The sequence below is a fragment of the Trachypithecus francoisi genome, unplaced genomic scaffold (genome assembly GCF_009764315.1).
Source record: "Trachypithecus francoisi isolate TF-2019V2 unplaced genomic scaffold, Tfra_2.0 Lachesis_group2, whole genome shotgun sequence".
NCBI classification, from domain to species: domain Eukaryota; kingdom Metazoa; phylum Chordata; class Mammalia; order Primates; family Cercopithecidae; genus Trachypithecus; species Trachypithecus francoisi.
The window spans coordinates 142013283-142029375 of NW_022681465.1; the positions used below are offsets into that span (position 1 = coordinate 142013283).

General features: G+C 41.7%; 1 protein-coding gene across 2 annotated transcripts in view; it reads left to right on the forward strand.

Moving 5' to 3' along the window:
• Window positions 1–16093, forward strand: part of GRIA1 (glutamate ionotropic receptor AMPA type subunit 1) — a 326869-nt gene that overhangs the window by 276176 nt on the left and 34600 nt on the right. For both annotated transcript variants that reach the window (XM_033180678.1, XM_033180679.1), the window contains exons 12-13: window positions 810–1008; window positions 6526–6773. In XM_033180678.1, the coding sequence (XP_033036569.1) occupies window positions 810–1008; window positions 6526–6773 (447 nt within the window). The remainder of the gene's footprint in view (window positions 1–809; window positions 1009–6525; window positions 6774–16093) is intronic.

A 16093-nucleotide genomic window follows, 5' to 3' on the forward strand; every position in this document is an offset into this window, starting at 1 on the left:
ATATCTTGGGAAACCCTGGACTTGGAAGTATCCTATCAGATCAGAGAGAGAACAATGGAACTCTTGGCTGGTTATGTTTCTCTTCATTGTTTGGGGGATAAGAGAGGAGAATAGCACTCTGACAAATTCAAAGATACATTTCTCACCTCATAATTGATTGTCATATTTGCCTTTTTTTATCTTTTTATTTCAGCCAAATTATCTTCCTTGGGTGAGTGGGGAAAAGAATTGTGTCTGGACCCCATGGTGACATTCCCCACAATGGCTGGAGTATGACTGTTCTGATTCTATTTCCAATGTATTCTTCCTTCGTTTCCTTCTAGTCCACTATTTTGGTGGCCTTTGCCAGCCAGGAGAGCAATAATAAGGCAGTCTGAAAACATGTCTGAGTCAATCAAATGTTTGCATCATGTATATAAATGCATTTACATTCATATGTGTATGCACAAACCATTTGGTGTGTATGTAATTGATTATGCATATTTGTGATTTTTGTGGGCAAGTGTTGGCATATCTGTCTTTGTCATCATGTGTCTTGCTGTTATATATGTGTGAAAGTGAGTGTGAATACGTGCATGTCGGCTTTATTACCCCTGAAGGACAGCAACCCCACAGGTCCATGTCCGTAATAAGGAACAAAATATGGAGTCTCTCTAACATTTGAATTCTCACATCTTGCTGACAGATGAAAAGGGTGCAATAGGGCCTGACAGCTCTGCCGCCAAGCCCCAGACTAGTGCTCAGTCCCTCCCCAGAGCCTTCCGCAGTTGATGTCCATGCTGCTGATGCCTCTTCCCTTTGGCCTACAGGTCCCTGTCTGGTCGCATCGTTGGCGGAGTCTGGTGGTTCTTCACCTTGATCATCATCTCCTCATACACAGCCAACCTGGCTGCCTTCCTGACCGTGGAGAGGATGGTGTCTCCCATTGAGAGTGCAGAGGACCTAGCAAAGCAGACAGAAATTGCCTACGGGACGCTGGAAGCAGGATCTACTAAGGAGTTCTTCAGGGTAGGGACATCCTTTGTCCCAAGGCACTTTCTCAAAAGGGAACCACAGCTGTCATTAAAATGTCCTCATTATATAGCCTTAGATAACAGGTAGCCAGAGCAAGTGCTTAACTGACTGTAAGTCAGGGAAACTCAGGACATTTCTAAGCTTTCTACCACCCGCCTCAGAAATCCACATTTCTACATTTGTAGAAGCTTCAAAGCTCCTGCATTGATTTAGATCCCTTGCCTTTTTCAGTCTGTGCTAATTCTCTGAGGGCTGCAAAAAACATCAAATACAATTTCCTCTCTGTTCTCACAGAAACCTTATAGTCTAGTTAATAATCAATTAGGAACAGCTTATGGACAACAGCTGGACCTGATGCTCTTTGTGTCCCCTTCTATATCATAGAAGGAGCTCAGTGAATGTTTGTTGACTTGATGAATAAGAGGATAGTATATGGGAAAAAAATAACTGGAAAAAGTGATCTATTAAATAGTTCCAGGAGAGAGAGAAAATGTGAAGTGGGAGTGGAGGTGGTGAGATGTGTTTTAGCAGGAGATAGTGAGCGGAGGCAAAGGAGCAGAGAGCTTAGGAGTACAACCTTCAAGGTCAGCAGATGGAGGCCCGGAACCTGGCTCCATCCCTTACTTGTTCTGTGCCCTTAGCCTCTGTGACACCATTTCCATTCATGCATATAATGAGGAGAATAATGTCTATATTAGAGCCTAACAAGACTAAAAGAGATAGGGTATCTAAAGTAAGAGGCAAAACAAAGAACAATCAATGGAGGTTCCATATACCATTAGGACTTTAAGGAAATGCAAACATCTGGGAGTCATTCTGAAGAATTGGTAGAGACTGAAGCCATACAGGTTAGACGTGTAAACATTTCTAGATATCACAAAACCAGGCCAGACCTGAGTAGGCTAAGTATATCCTAGACAAAAGGAACAACTTGAGCAGATACCCAGAAGCAGGAAAACCTGTGGTTTCCCTGGACTTTAGGGATGTTTGTCCCAGGAGTTGAAGAAACAGTACATGGAACTACCATATATGCGTCAAATAAGAGTAATAAGAAACGTTTGCTACCATCTACATATGAACCAGGTCCTGTGCTAAGCACACCCTACATGAATTATTTCATTTAATCCTCTCATTAAAGGTGAGTTAGAGATTGTCTCTATTTTATAGATTAGAGTTAGGATATGTCCCCATTTTATAGATCAGAAAATTAAAAGTAATCTCCTAAGATCACACAGCTAATTAGTAGCAGAAGGAGCAGAGAGAGCAGGCTGCCATATTGCCTCAGCAAAAGAGAAGGGATCCTGTACAGCCACACCTAGTTATCTCACTACAACTTCATGGAGCAAACTCCAGGCCCGAATAAACCACTGTGGGAGGTGCTGCAGGTTCTTGACCATGGGCTTTGTATTCTGTATGATAGCCAGGAAAGGGAACAAAACCTTAACCATCACTGATCCTAACCCCAAGGCTAAAATCATCAATTTTCAATGTATCAGAGCAAGAAGGTGCCTTAGAGGTCATCTAGTCAGAGCCTGTCATTTTAGAGAGAGGCATTACTTGCTTAAGCTCACCCAGTCAGTTAATAAAAAAGCCACTTACAATCTCATTACAATTCCCTGACATTTTTAGCCTGCAACAAAAGTGTGAAGAAGGTGACTGTTTCTACTTGTCCATAAAGCCTGTCCTATGCCCCAACCCCTGCTGATGCAGTTAGGGAATCATCTAATTCACTTAACAATGCTCTCAGCCTTATAGTATAGACAACATGCACCAGTCCTCAAAGTACTTTTGCATCTATGATTTCATTTATGTTTCACCTGTGACCTCAGGCAGAAGAGGTACTTGTGGCAGCCACTTTGTGGATAAGAAATTAAAACTGGGGAAATTCTTTTGATGCAGGTGTCAGGGGTGGGTACCAAATCTGAGTTTTCTTGTTTCAACCCAAGTATTCTTGTCACTGAACCACATGGTCTTAATGTGGTGGTGTCATTAAACTGACAAACATTTTTAAAAAGATCACTCAGGATGACAGCTGGGCTTGTGGACACATCTAGTCTAACTGTACCATTTTATAGTTGGGAAAACTGAGGCCCAGAGAAGAAAACGGTCATGCCTACCTAGTGAGAGGCACAGCTGGGATTTAAAATTTCAAAAGTCTTTGTTAATCACTATGTCAATTGACATATTACTGCCTCTTGTCCACAGCACAAAGTTAAGAACCTGGAACCAGGGCAGTGCATATTCTACAAGTTCTGTGCCCAAGCCTACTACATTGGTGGCAAATTGGTTGTAGCCCATGTACTTACTTTGACAGGTCAGTAGTGGTTGCCTAGAGTTTCTGAGGTTACATCTGGGCTTGATATGAACGGATTCGTTGATTGATATCGTTGTCTCTCATGTATAGAGGAAGGGAAACTGGTACCAAGCAAGCCAGGTATGAAGCATTCCTACCCTAAAGTAAAACCTGAAAAAAAGCATAATTATTAGTAGTCATTGCACTACTTATAGAATGCCTTCTTGTGCCAGGCACTGGGTTATGCATTTTACCTGTGTTCTCATATAATCTCCATGGCAACACTGTGAAGTGCACAGTATTATTACCATTTTCAGAAGAGGAACACTGAGGCTCAGAAAGGCTATGCTACTCGCCCAATGTCTTTTATCTAACAAGATATAAAACCTAAAATGAGGGAGGCAGCTGGTTGCAGTGGAAAGGCACAATGTATGCAATCAGGAGACCAAGGACTCCTGGCTCTGCCACTAACAAACTGCATGACATTGGACAGTTTATTGCCACATCATGGGCCTCAGTTTCCTTACCTGTAAAAGGAGACTGCTGCGAAGATATGTCCCATGCATAATAAGCCTTTCTATCTCTGTGACTCTGACCTTGGATAATTATCCCACCAAGAGTTTGGTGGGTGGGGAGATAAGGTCACCTACCACCCCCACAAGGCAGAAGGAGGGAATACTGAGACAAGAATTCTTCTATTCCAGTCTCTGAAGAGGCTGGCTTCTTGTCCCCATGACAGCCAGAGCTTCTTGGCAGCTCCAGCCCAGAGATGCTTAATCCTCCATCGACAGTTTAATTAAGATGTATGAAGGGCCATGGGAGCTGCAGATGATAGGAGAGATCCAAGAACAAATGCCCTGAGTATGCTTCCAATCTTCCCTGCCATTCATGCTACCTTCACATTCCTGGAGATTAGATTTTCCTGATAGTTCATCCCGAGTGTCTATGTGCACAGCCTTAACATTTGGGTCACTGGGGTGAGGCTGAGAGGACATATTAATTTTCTGCATACTGTTGCCCAGAAGGCTCCTCAGCTCTGCCTGTCAACAGCCCAGTTCCCTGCTGTGTCCATCCTGTCAGGTCAAATTGCATCTTGCAATTGCCCTGCTGTGTGGTTTGTTGATTTGTGCCTGGAAGATTATCTGCAAATCTGGTCACAGCTGAATTTATACATTTTCCTGCTTCCTGTGAGAGAATATTAAATACATTGGCAGACCTTATGATTAGTTCTGGGTACTCCCTCCCCTAACCTTGGAATTCTCCCTCTCTTTTCTCCCTTCTTCTTTCTCACATTGACATTGTTGCTTGAATGATGTATCTTCAGGTAAAGAATCGGATACTTCAAGCTAGCCAGGGACTTAAAGATTACAATGCCCAAACTCCCCCTATGGAATGGATGGGGAAACTAAGGCCCAAAGAGAAGGGATTCTCCGTAAACAAAGCCATGAGTGAGAAGTAGAACTAAGACTGATATCCAGGGCTCCTCACAGCCAGTCCAGTGTCCTTTCCAAATTGTAAACCAGACTGTAAAACGAGTGATGTAGTTTATCTAATTATAGGCTATTAAAACTGAAGTTTTAATAGCAACTATTTCCATTACTTTTCCCTCGAGACCTGTGATTTTCCTGGGCCCCGAATATCTTTATTGATCAGCTGGCTCAAATGACAATTGTAGATCAGTATCTTACCAACACTTGCCGTGCACTAATATCAAGGAAATAAACCTGATACTTGTATACAGAAAAAAGTGATACGCTGCATGTATAATGATAATTTTATATTAAATAAATATGAAATCTATGTATTAACCACTGAATTATATAGAATATGTGACTCTAGCAACAACTGTTTTTAAAAAGTAGTCCCTTACATGTATTTAACACTTGTCCGTTTAGGAAACATTTGTAATAGCCAGACTTTAGTATCCCTAAAATACATCTACCCTTTGGGAAAAGGTCACCATTTAGAAATAGTACGCTAAATGAGAAGTTTTATCGTGGTCCTGGATCATGGGCCCTGACTAGGGGCCTACCATGTGCAAGGTACTCAGTTAGACTCTGTGAAGGACCCACAGGAAGGAAGACATTCTCTCAAGTAGCTTCCACATACTTGAGACTACATACAAGAAGAGACGACTTGCAGTCCTAGCAGCCTGGCCATCCAGTGAGTGCCCCACGCAGTGTGTCCCATAGGAATATCAACCCTCACAATACTGTTTCTCAAAGTGAGGGCCACATAGGCCACACAGATCAGAATCACCTGGTGGGGACAATTCCTGAAAAAGATGTATCCAGGTTCCACTTCAGACTTGCTGACTCAGAATCTCTAGATTTAGAGCTAGGGAATCTGCATTTTTTAACAATCAGTGTACATGATAATGTGCCTACTGGAGTCTAAAAACCATTGCCTTTGGGACTGAGGTGGACTCTAAATATATAGGATTTATTCTGTTCTATGAAACAAGGATTTGGTTAGACAGAACCAGCATCTCAAGTGGAATAAACAGTCCAAGCAAAGTCCCAAAGGGGAGAAGGCCCAAGGTGAGTTTAGGGGGAAATAAGGAAGGCAGTTGGGCCATGTTTGGAAGATTTTAAAATGTAAGCAGATGACAATATTTGGTCCCAAGTTATCAGCTTTATTAGACAACAATATATTTGATTGGTGCAAAAGTAATTGAGGTTTTTTACCACTAAAAGTAATGGCAAAAAACCTCAATTACTTTTGCATCAACCTAATACATTCTGAGGACAGGTCTTGCAATATAGGATGACTAGAACTTGGCTACCCATGATCCAGAAATTCTGCAGTGTTTTCTTCCAATAATGAAATCAGATTCCACTGATATTCAGCTGTCTAGTTCTTCTGGTTAGTATAAATATGGCCTTATTGAACAATAGATATGTCCTTTAATGTATTTAAAAGTCAGGCAGGGCCCCAGTTTCTTAATTCTCCCCTTGTTTAGGAGGAATATAATTACTCAGAAGTAATTAAAAGATTCTGAGCTATTCTGTTCATTCTGAATTTGCAAGATATTTGTACTTTGGAACCTACTGGTACTAATTAGAGCCTCTTATTTTGCAATCACTCATAATTTGTTTCTTCCTGAGCTAATCTCGCTCATGAATGTGTGATCAAGCTACACTCAGCTCTTCATTAATGCATGCGCCGACCCCAATTCCAAGCTCACTTAATTCCAGCTTTGTTTCTTTCCCTGCCAGAGGTCTAAAATTGCCGTGTTTGAGAAGATGTGGACATACATGAAGTCAGCAGAGCCATCAGTTTTTGTGCGGACCACAGAGGAAGGGATGATTCGAGTGAGGAAATCCAAAGGCAAATATGCCTACCTCCTGGAGTCCACCATGAATGAGTACATTGAGCAGCGGAAACCCTGTGACACTATGAAGGTGGGAGGTAACTTGGATTCCAAAGGCTATGGCATTGCGACACCCAAGGGGTCTGCCCTGAGGTAAGTAGCCAAGATTTGCTTCCTTGGTACTCCCTCTCCCCTCCCTATCTCAGGAATGAAGCTTCTGTGTCTGCTACAAGGCTCCAATGCCACAATGCAAGCTGTCGAGGGGGCTCTTCTTCAACACCTATGGGCCTGAAAGATTCCAGCCACCCAAGATCTTCAGCCCTGAGGTTGGAAATTGACCTGGGGGCCTCAGCTTGCTGTGACTGTCACTGCCCATGCGTTCTTCCCCTATGCCTCACCTTCCTCCTCCAAGTGTGTGAAACATCAATGAACCTTGTGCTTTTGTCGTGTGATCTGTAACACCCCATCCTTTACCAGACACCCCTGCATCCAACAACGCAATGAACAGAGTTCTCCAGCAACCTGAATTCTTTGACAGAAGGTGGTTTATAATGTTTGTCTCAAAAGAAACATAAACACATTGTCCAAATGAAAAATCAAATCTTTCGAGTCCTGAGACTCTGGCTGTGGAAATCAAAATAGTATCTAATGAATAGCACCAAATTAATTGTAGCACCTATTCTTACCTAGAGACTGATTTATTTAGCAAGATACAGACAGTTTGGTAAAGAAGCACATTCAGCTTTACTTTCACGTAAAGAAATCATGATATGCATTTTCAACAGTTGAGGAAGAGTCCTGTAGACATGGAGTCAGAATACCTAGATTTAATTCTGACTGTCTTACAAAAGGTAAAACATAGCATCTCCAAGCCCTCAGTTTCCTCATCTGTAGAGGGAGAATAATTGTCCCAGCCCTTCCGAGGTCTGAGGTGGTTTGAGTTCAACATAAATATAATTTATGTTGAAGGTCACTGAAAACAGTACACTGTGAAGTCACCTATGAGACATTATGTCAATTACAGAAGAATTCAATCATTTGGGGGAAATGTTGCATTTCAGGAAGGGTAAGAAGGATTAATAAAGTTTGCAAAATGATGGACAGGCATTCCTAACCCATCTGGATATGATACCCTGGTCCACCTCTGCCTCCACTTTATTCATTTATCTTAATAGTACTAAGCCCCGACATTGTTCTGGGGACTGGGCTAGTAGCTGGAGCTACAATTTTGAACAAAAAGACATAGTCCCTGCCCCCATGCAACTACATTCTTGCTGGAGCGACGGACATTAAAGAAATGATTAATGTTTAATGACAATTCTAATAGATACTAGGACAGTCTATAAACGGGGACCTAGAGGACATCTACTTCCTGCAATGTAGCAGAACAAAATTCTCACTATGAAACAACCAGATATGCTGGATAAGATATAACAAATAGCCTTTTAAATGCAAGTTAAGAAATCCCTAGAACCAAAAAGAAAAAAACAAATCAAAACCAGAACTAAAAGCTTAAGCTTATTATTCTGGGACCACCCTAAGCAGAGCAAAGGTATAAATCATGTGACAATCTACATGCGCAACAATTGACAGTACAACTAAAGACATAAAAGTAATCAAAAACATTTTAAGAGAAAAATACACTATCACTATCATTAAAGACCAGATATATTCAAAAAAGTCTGAATTAGAACCTATAGAAATAAAAAAATTCATTCATTTATATAAAATCTCAGTGGAGGGGTTGAACAACAAATTAGATTAAGTTAAAGAAAAAGTTATCCACTCGGGGGTGGGGGGGAATCAAAGAAAATTCCCCAGAATAACACACGGAAAGATGGAAAGAAAATGTAACAAAGAGTTTAAGAGACATGAAAAAGAAAAAAAATTGAGTCTGCTGTGAGTTCCAGACAGAGACAAGAGAGAATGAAGTGGAGGCAATGTTTTAAAGAAATTTTCTGGAATTTATGGAAAGCGTAAACCCTTGGATTTGAAAATCAGTCTTAAGCATAATAAATAGATAAAAATCAGCAGCTGATTCAATTGAAAGTGCAGAACCATAAAGACAAAGAGATCTCAAAGACACCCAGATTTAATAAGGTTCAATTTGGTCTGCAGGATGAGTGGGGCATGGCTGGGAAGACAGGTCCAAGGATGTTTTTTTCAAGCTGAAGTTTGACAGATTAATAGGAGTCAACTAAGTGAAGGGAGGAGAAGGGAAGAAAAGAGTAGCTGAGGCAGAAGAAACAGCATGTGCAAAGATTCTAAGGCAAGAAATCATTGCACGGTTGATTAACCAAAAGCCACTAAGTGTTCTTGGAACACAGGTAGTAATACAGAGGAGAAATGTTTAAGCTGAGATTGGAGGATGAAGTGGGGAAGAATTTTATAAAGAACTTTTGTCCTTATTCGAAGAGCAATGAAAGTACTTTGAAGAACTTTAAGTAATTATCTGAAAATTGAGAGAATAAAGATACCTGGAGAAGTGTAGACATAATTGAATATGAACTAATGAAGATAAATGGTCTGGTATTTATCAGTCATGTATTTTTGCCTGGTAGAATCTAAAACACTCTTTACAAGTTTGAGCAAAGTTCAAAGGGGATTCAAATGATACTCTTTGGCAAGGAAGAGGCTTTTATCTCAGAAAGTTATTGATCATCAACCTAGAAAGACTCAAAGTAGAGAATGAGTTTTTATACTTCCAGGAGCATCAGTGATACCGCAATATTACAATGCACTGAAGGTTTCATGAGTCAAGGACATCCACATAAATACGTGGATGTGAAGTTAAGAAAACAAAGCACAGACACGTAACATAATTTGTCCAATCAATAGAGTACCTCTGCCATCCCATCCCACACACCGTTTCCTGGAACAAGGTAAGGTAACAACAACTCAGGAAATACTGTATATTTCCTGCTACTGGAAATACTGGAGTGACATGAACCTAAAACTCAGGCCATTTGGCACTCAAATGACTTTCCACTATAATAAAAATCATCACCGAGTCAGTGGCTATTAAGTGTCACTCACTGTGGCACTTGCATTACCTCTTACAACCCTTGCAACATGCCTATGAAGTACCATTATTTCCATTTTACAGATGAGGAAACAGAGTAAGAGTTAAGTTGCCTAATCAGGTTGACACAGCTAATAAGGCAGAAGCCAGATTTAAAGCCCTGGCAGTCTGACTTCAGAGCCTACGGCTGTAACTCACTCTAATGTTGCACTGGGCTTTATGGATGACAGCACCATTTAAGGCAGGGGACTGAACTTGGGCCAGGTTCTTTGCACCTACTCACATGGACCAAATAACCACCAACTTGGGAATTAAAACCAGATCTTTGAAGTCCAGAGCAGCCACTCACCACTCTGAAGGCAAAAAGTGATAATGGACACTGACTTTAACACACCCAGCACCATTCCTTTGAGGAGTAACCCTGCTTTTATGGATTTGCTTGCTGAAAGACAGTTTCTGGAACAAATGATGAAAATAATTCTGCTTCATAATAAAAAAAAAAACTAATTCTTTTGCATACATCTCTGTAAAACACGTAACAAGCCATTTATTGATTTCAAAAAAGAGAGCAAGAGAAAAGAAGAGAGAAATGAAAAAACAACATGTTTCAAATGCAGATCACTGATGACTGAACTGCAAGTCAAGAACACCCAACTGATGGTCATATGCTCCGGTCTTCCCACAGTGCTCCTTTCTCTCCAATGCAAACTTGACGATAGTCATGGGGCCATGATAATTCCGGATTCAAAAACAGAAGAGTAACACTCGTCCTAAGAGGGCCTCAAGTGTCTGGCCTGGGAAAGTTTCTCTACCGTAATGGGATTCTGCTTCTCATCTGTGCATTAAAAGGGAACACTGCTAGCAACCAATAATGTAGAGGTTCCACAAAACACACCATTGAAGAATGGTTACAGATAATATGAGTAACCATGCCTCCCCCATAGCCCACCCCCCACACACATACTGCAGCCAGGTTTCCATTATAACTCTTTTCCACACCCCATATGATGCCATTTGACCCAAGACATGGTCAAACTCCAAAGAGTTATAGCAGATCAAATACCACAAACACATGTGCCTGCTCCAGCAATCCTAGATCCACTGACTTGATCCCAGGAAACCATTCTGCATGACAGAGGTGGACAGTAAGGAGAAGAGTAAAGACATTTGTGCTTCCTTTGGACCCATTGAAGAGGGGCTGATATATGCTTAAAGATAACCTGGCAGAAGAAATCCAATTTCATTCAAATGATTTTGAATCATAAAAAAATACTTTTTTAAAAGACTGTTTAACTACTCACAAGGCTGCAAACTCTTTGGAAGTGTTTACACCACAAAAAGGTGCTTGAGTTTGTTCCAGGTATTATTATAAACTTCTCTTCAACCCAATCAAAGGTAGGGTTTTTGCAGCTTTCACAGGCAGATGTCCTTCAGGCTTACTGCCTGTACTTGTATCAAGAGAGGACCTTCCTGGCCATCCTCCTCCACTACTTTCTCTCCATAAAGCCAGACTTCGCTGTGCCTGTGGTGCATTCACTCTCTTACAGCCTGCCTAGAATAAGCTCCAGATTTCTCCAAGGCAGATCACCCAGTTATGCTTCAGAAGATCAGAGAACTGACACCTAAGGCCCAAATGTTCCTCCAAAACTTGCCAAGTCTACTTGGCAGAAGCCAGGCCATGGTCCCCACACAGTGTTATAAAGCTATGTTAGCGACAGAATGGTTTTTGGTTGTTGTTGTTTGTTTCTTCTGCTCTGGAAACAAATACTCTGATGAAGCGAGGTGGTTCAATGCTTGATTTTCCATTTGGACAGGTGGCGTTTCTTTGAAACAGATGCTGTTTGTTGGCTGTCATTGCATGTTTGGGGGTGGGAGAGGGGCTGTTATGTTTCACGAGCCCTCAGGTTGTGGATAAAGACCTATGCAGCCAATGCCAGTCACTAGGGAAAGGCAACTGGTAAATCTACTAATTACGATCTATTGGCCCTTTTGGTGCCAACTTAATGTATCTTGCTAGCCTAAACTGAAATGTCTTTTCTTTATTATGATGAACACTTCCTTCTATGTGTTCAAACTTCCTAAGTAAGGGAGCATAACCCATGTTTTATAAGCCCAAGAAAGAATCCATACCAGATTGGCCTCAGTTGAAATGTGACCTAATGATTCTCTTTCACAAACCAGGAGTTTAACAGATTTGCTAAGAGTTAGACCCTAATCAGGACATTGGCCAAAGTCTGGTCTTTAACTGTGACCGTGGTTACATGGAGTCTTCTTTGGTCTCTGTGATCATGACATGTTTGTCTTCTGTCACGTGTCTTGTTTATGCCAGATGTATGGGCCAAGGGGGCAGGAGTGCAGTACAACTTCACCCTGCAGCTTACCGGGTAATGGACACCCAGGAAGGTCTGAGACCCACTCCCTGTGCTTTCCATTTAGCTTCACCGATTGGTTTCCAAATACCTTCTCACACAAAGCACTGTGCATAATGCTGCAGGGAATGGTGGTGAGAGACGCAATCCCAGTACCTAAATAATGCATCATCAAGTATGGCTCATGAGCAGAATTATGTAGATACCTATTATCCTACCAATGCCATAAAAGAGTCAGAAACACTCAAAAAAAAGGAGTGTCCAGAGCTCAAAAAAAAAAACACTCAAAAAGAATTGCAGATTCTTCCACCACTGGAAGAATTGTGGAAGAATGGTGGAAGAATTGTGATAGATGGGAAGTGGGGAGATGCTGCTTCATATTAGGGGCTGAAGGAGAAAAGACAGCAAATGCAGAAATGGAAAAAAAAAAAAAAAAAAAACATGGGGCTTGTTTGCAGGAATGACAAGGGGTCCACTTTAACCAGAGAATTCATTAATAGGTAGGAGTGATTGGCTGTGGTCATATTGTGAAGAATCTCAAATGTCTCTGCATGTTTTACTATGTCCGTAGGAGCCACTGAAGGTCATTGACAGGGAGGGACATGATCAGACAGGCTCCTGGAGATTACCCTGGCAGTGGTTTGCAATGTGCATCAGAGAGAGGAGGATCACAGGCAAGAAAGTCATTTAGAAAACTGTTGTGGTCATCTTGGTAGAAGGTAATGAAGGTGGTCATGAGTTACAATGGGATGCAGACACGTGGGAGAAGTGGGGGACTCTTTGTTCATCACTAGTCACATCCTTCACTTTAAAGCTGGGAAGTTTGGAAAAGAAGTCTGTTACGTAAGCTTTCTGGGACTTTTGTGCTCCTGCCTAAGGCTTGACCGGGTACAAACTGATTTTGGCAAGGACAGAAAATGGGAAGATATGGGATTTACCTCCCAAACAGAATAGTTGCTGCCACCTCAGTTTTACCTCTGAAATGCCTACCTGGTTAAGAAAGGCATCCCTGGAAGGGACACAAGCTTTCCAGTACACCAGCAAGAATGATGAAGGCCGTTGATCACCTTTAGTTACTCCCTGCTGCATTGACTATATCTGGCCTTTATCAATTTTTTAGTATGACACGAGCCCAGAATTGTTCATCACCATTTTAGCCTCACTGGCATTCCCATTGAGTATATTTTTTATCTCTTCACACAACCTTGTGCTGCAAAATAATCTAGCAAGAGTTGCTTGTGCTTATTGGCATCTGGCTAAAGAAAAGAAGGGTGGTTAAGGCTGTGAGTCAGGAAGAGGTATCACCAAGGTTTTGCAGGGAAGGCTCTCACTTTCGGGGACTGAGGGTTTCCTCCTAGTTGCTCATCCCCGACACTGGGATGATAAAACATGCTTGTATCTTCCATGAGGTCCAGTAGGCCTTCCCTGAGAACCTTTTTTTTTTTTTTTTTTTTTTTTTTTTGCCTAATGCTGACCTGAGTGTTACAGAAAGCCATAGAGAGTTCTCTTCTTTTAGAGAATCACATTGACCCAGAAAATAATTAGGAAACAAATAAGCAAGTGCCTTTTTGTGTGGCATTGAGTCTATTGCTCTAAAGAGCTCTTCCCAACTTCAGTGTGTATCAAAATTACTCAGGGGAGCTGGTTTAAAATGCCCCTTCCTAGACTCCAATCCTTGAGACTTCTGATTTTGCAGATCCAGGAATACGCAATTTGAACAAGTCCCCCAGGTGCCTCTGTTCTAAGTAAACAGCAGTCCACTCTGGGAACGAGGGCTAGAAGAGGTCAGGGAGGCGACGTGCGTGTAGTCTGAGGAGGCAGAACATGAGGAAGAGGCTCTGAAGAAGCAGGGGGATGGATATGATGGGGGGTGACCAGGAATCCTCATGGAATGGTTCACAATCACAACTCCTGGAGTCAGATCACCTCCAGTCAAGAGTTTGACCTCACTGGGTAAGTCACTAGAACTTCATAAGCCTCTGTCTTCTTATCTGAAAAACTGGAATAATAATTTTGTGCAGCTGCTTTGACGATCTGATGAAATAGCATGAAGTGCCTGTTACAGAAGATACTTACTAGTGTTCATTTTCTACCACTCTCCTCCTCCCATTAGACCTACTAAAAAGACACTTTTGAGCCAAATAACTTATTTTTTTCTTTTTTGTAAAACCAACTGTGTTCATCAGAAATGCACATGAGCCCCACCCTCATCCCCCTCACATACACTGGCTGCATTAGAAATAAAATGTCTCTGAGAACAATTTGTGGTCCTCCCCCACAGAGAACATGCTAAAAAATAAAACCCTAATATTTCTTTTTCTCCCTCCCTCCCACCCTCACAAGTAACAGCCTGTCTTCCCATAGTATAATACTGGTGCAGAGCCTGCTGTTGATAAATACAATATGTCCCAGGGAAATGACAGTCCCTTTCAATTGGTCCTTACCTCCTGATGGGTAGCCAGGGATGCTTGTTGTCATGGTAACCCCATGAACTCTGTGACCCAGGTCGGGCCTGATCAGAGACAAAGCCCTCTGAGTGGAGAGGCTGGATTTACTTGCGTCCTCAGAAGAGCTGGAGAGAAAGGAAGAGAGAGAGGAAATTGGGGGATAAAAGGGGAGATAGAAAAAAATGGGAGGGAGGTTGGGAGTGAGGGAGGTTGGAAGGGAGAGACGAAGGAAGGAGGGAGGCAGAGAGGAGAGAGAGAGAGAGAGTATGTGTGTGTGTTTCAGTAGAGACTGGAGGTTTGCAAAGGAGAGCTGCATCAATTCAGAAGCTTTCTCAGGTCAAGATGCATTACACCACGCGTGTAATGCACATGGGATGCATTACGGAGAGTACCGAGAAAACTTCCTAAAGAGACTGGTGCAGTAGTCTGGCGCAAAAGTCCAGACAAAGGAGTGGCAAGCACTTTATTTAGCATTTTAGGGGTGGTGATAAGACTTGTTGTTAACATTATTGAGCACTGACTTATCTCAGGCACTCCTAAGAAGTGATGTGCATTATCTTATTTAATCCTAACAACACCGTGGAGGTAATATTGTTTTCATCTTCATCACATAATTCAACCTGATTCCAGACCTCTTCTCACTCATTAAGCAAGAATGCCCTCTCAAAGATATAAGGAGGTAAATTATGAGGAAGGGATGATTATTCAGATAATAAAGATTATTTAATCCCCACCCCCACCACACACACACACACACACACACACACATAGCAATGGTCCTATCCAACTAATACACAAATAAGAAAACAGATTTCATAAGGGAAATGGCTTGCTTTCTGCTCTATTTGAATTCCCTAGGGAATCCTTGCTTGACTCTGCACCATTTGTATTTGTTGGGGACAAGGAACCTCTCTAGGGTCAGAGTCATACCACAAGTGGATATCTTACCCTATACCTACATAAAAATGCAAAACTGTACATCTGATGCATATTAAGGTTCCCCTGCTTGCCCATGACAGATTGAAGCAAAAACATTCCTAAAGGTTTTTATGCTCCTGAAAATTCCATATGTTTTTTGTTTCTTTCAGCAATGAAAAACAGGTCATTTTAAACCAACTGTGCCATAAGTTTAGAGGGTGGGGTAGGGGGGCCTTACATCCATTTTATGCCAATGATGTGCTGGGCAATGCATTCAGTGCCCTGTAATGGTCGTACATTAATCCTTCCTTCACCTTTTGATTTAGATATTATCATTTCCCTTTCACAGTTTAGAAAACTAAGATTCAGAGGGTAATGCTTTACCCAGGTTCTCAAAGTGATTTGTGGAACAGAGCTTAGGTACAAACCCTGACTCTGAAACCCTCATTCTTTCCACAACCCACCTCTGTGCTAATCGAGACACGCATCACTGCCTTAAAAGGTGGCATCCTCAAAACGTCCAGGGAAACATCAGGGGACATGAGATGTCAGGTAGCCTCCACAAACTAAGCACTCTGTCTTGAAGCACTAGGCTAGGTTGCAGATCCACACTGCTAATTTATTTTGGAGGATCCTGGTGAAATCACAAAGACAAATGGGCACTAACTCTTGTTAGAGCCATTTATTTATTTATTTATTTATTTGCTTATTTATTTA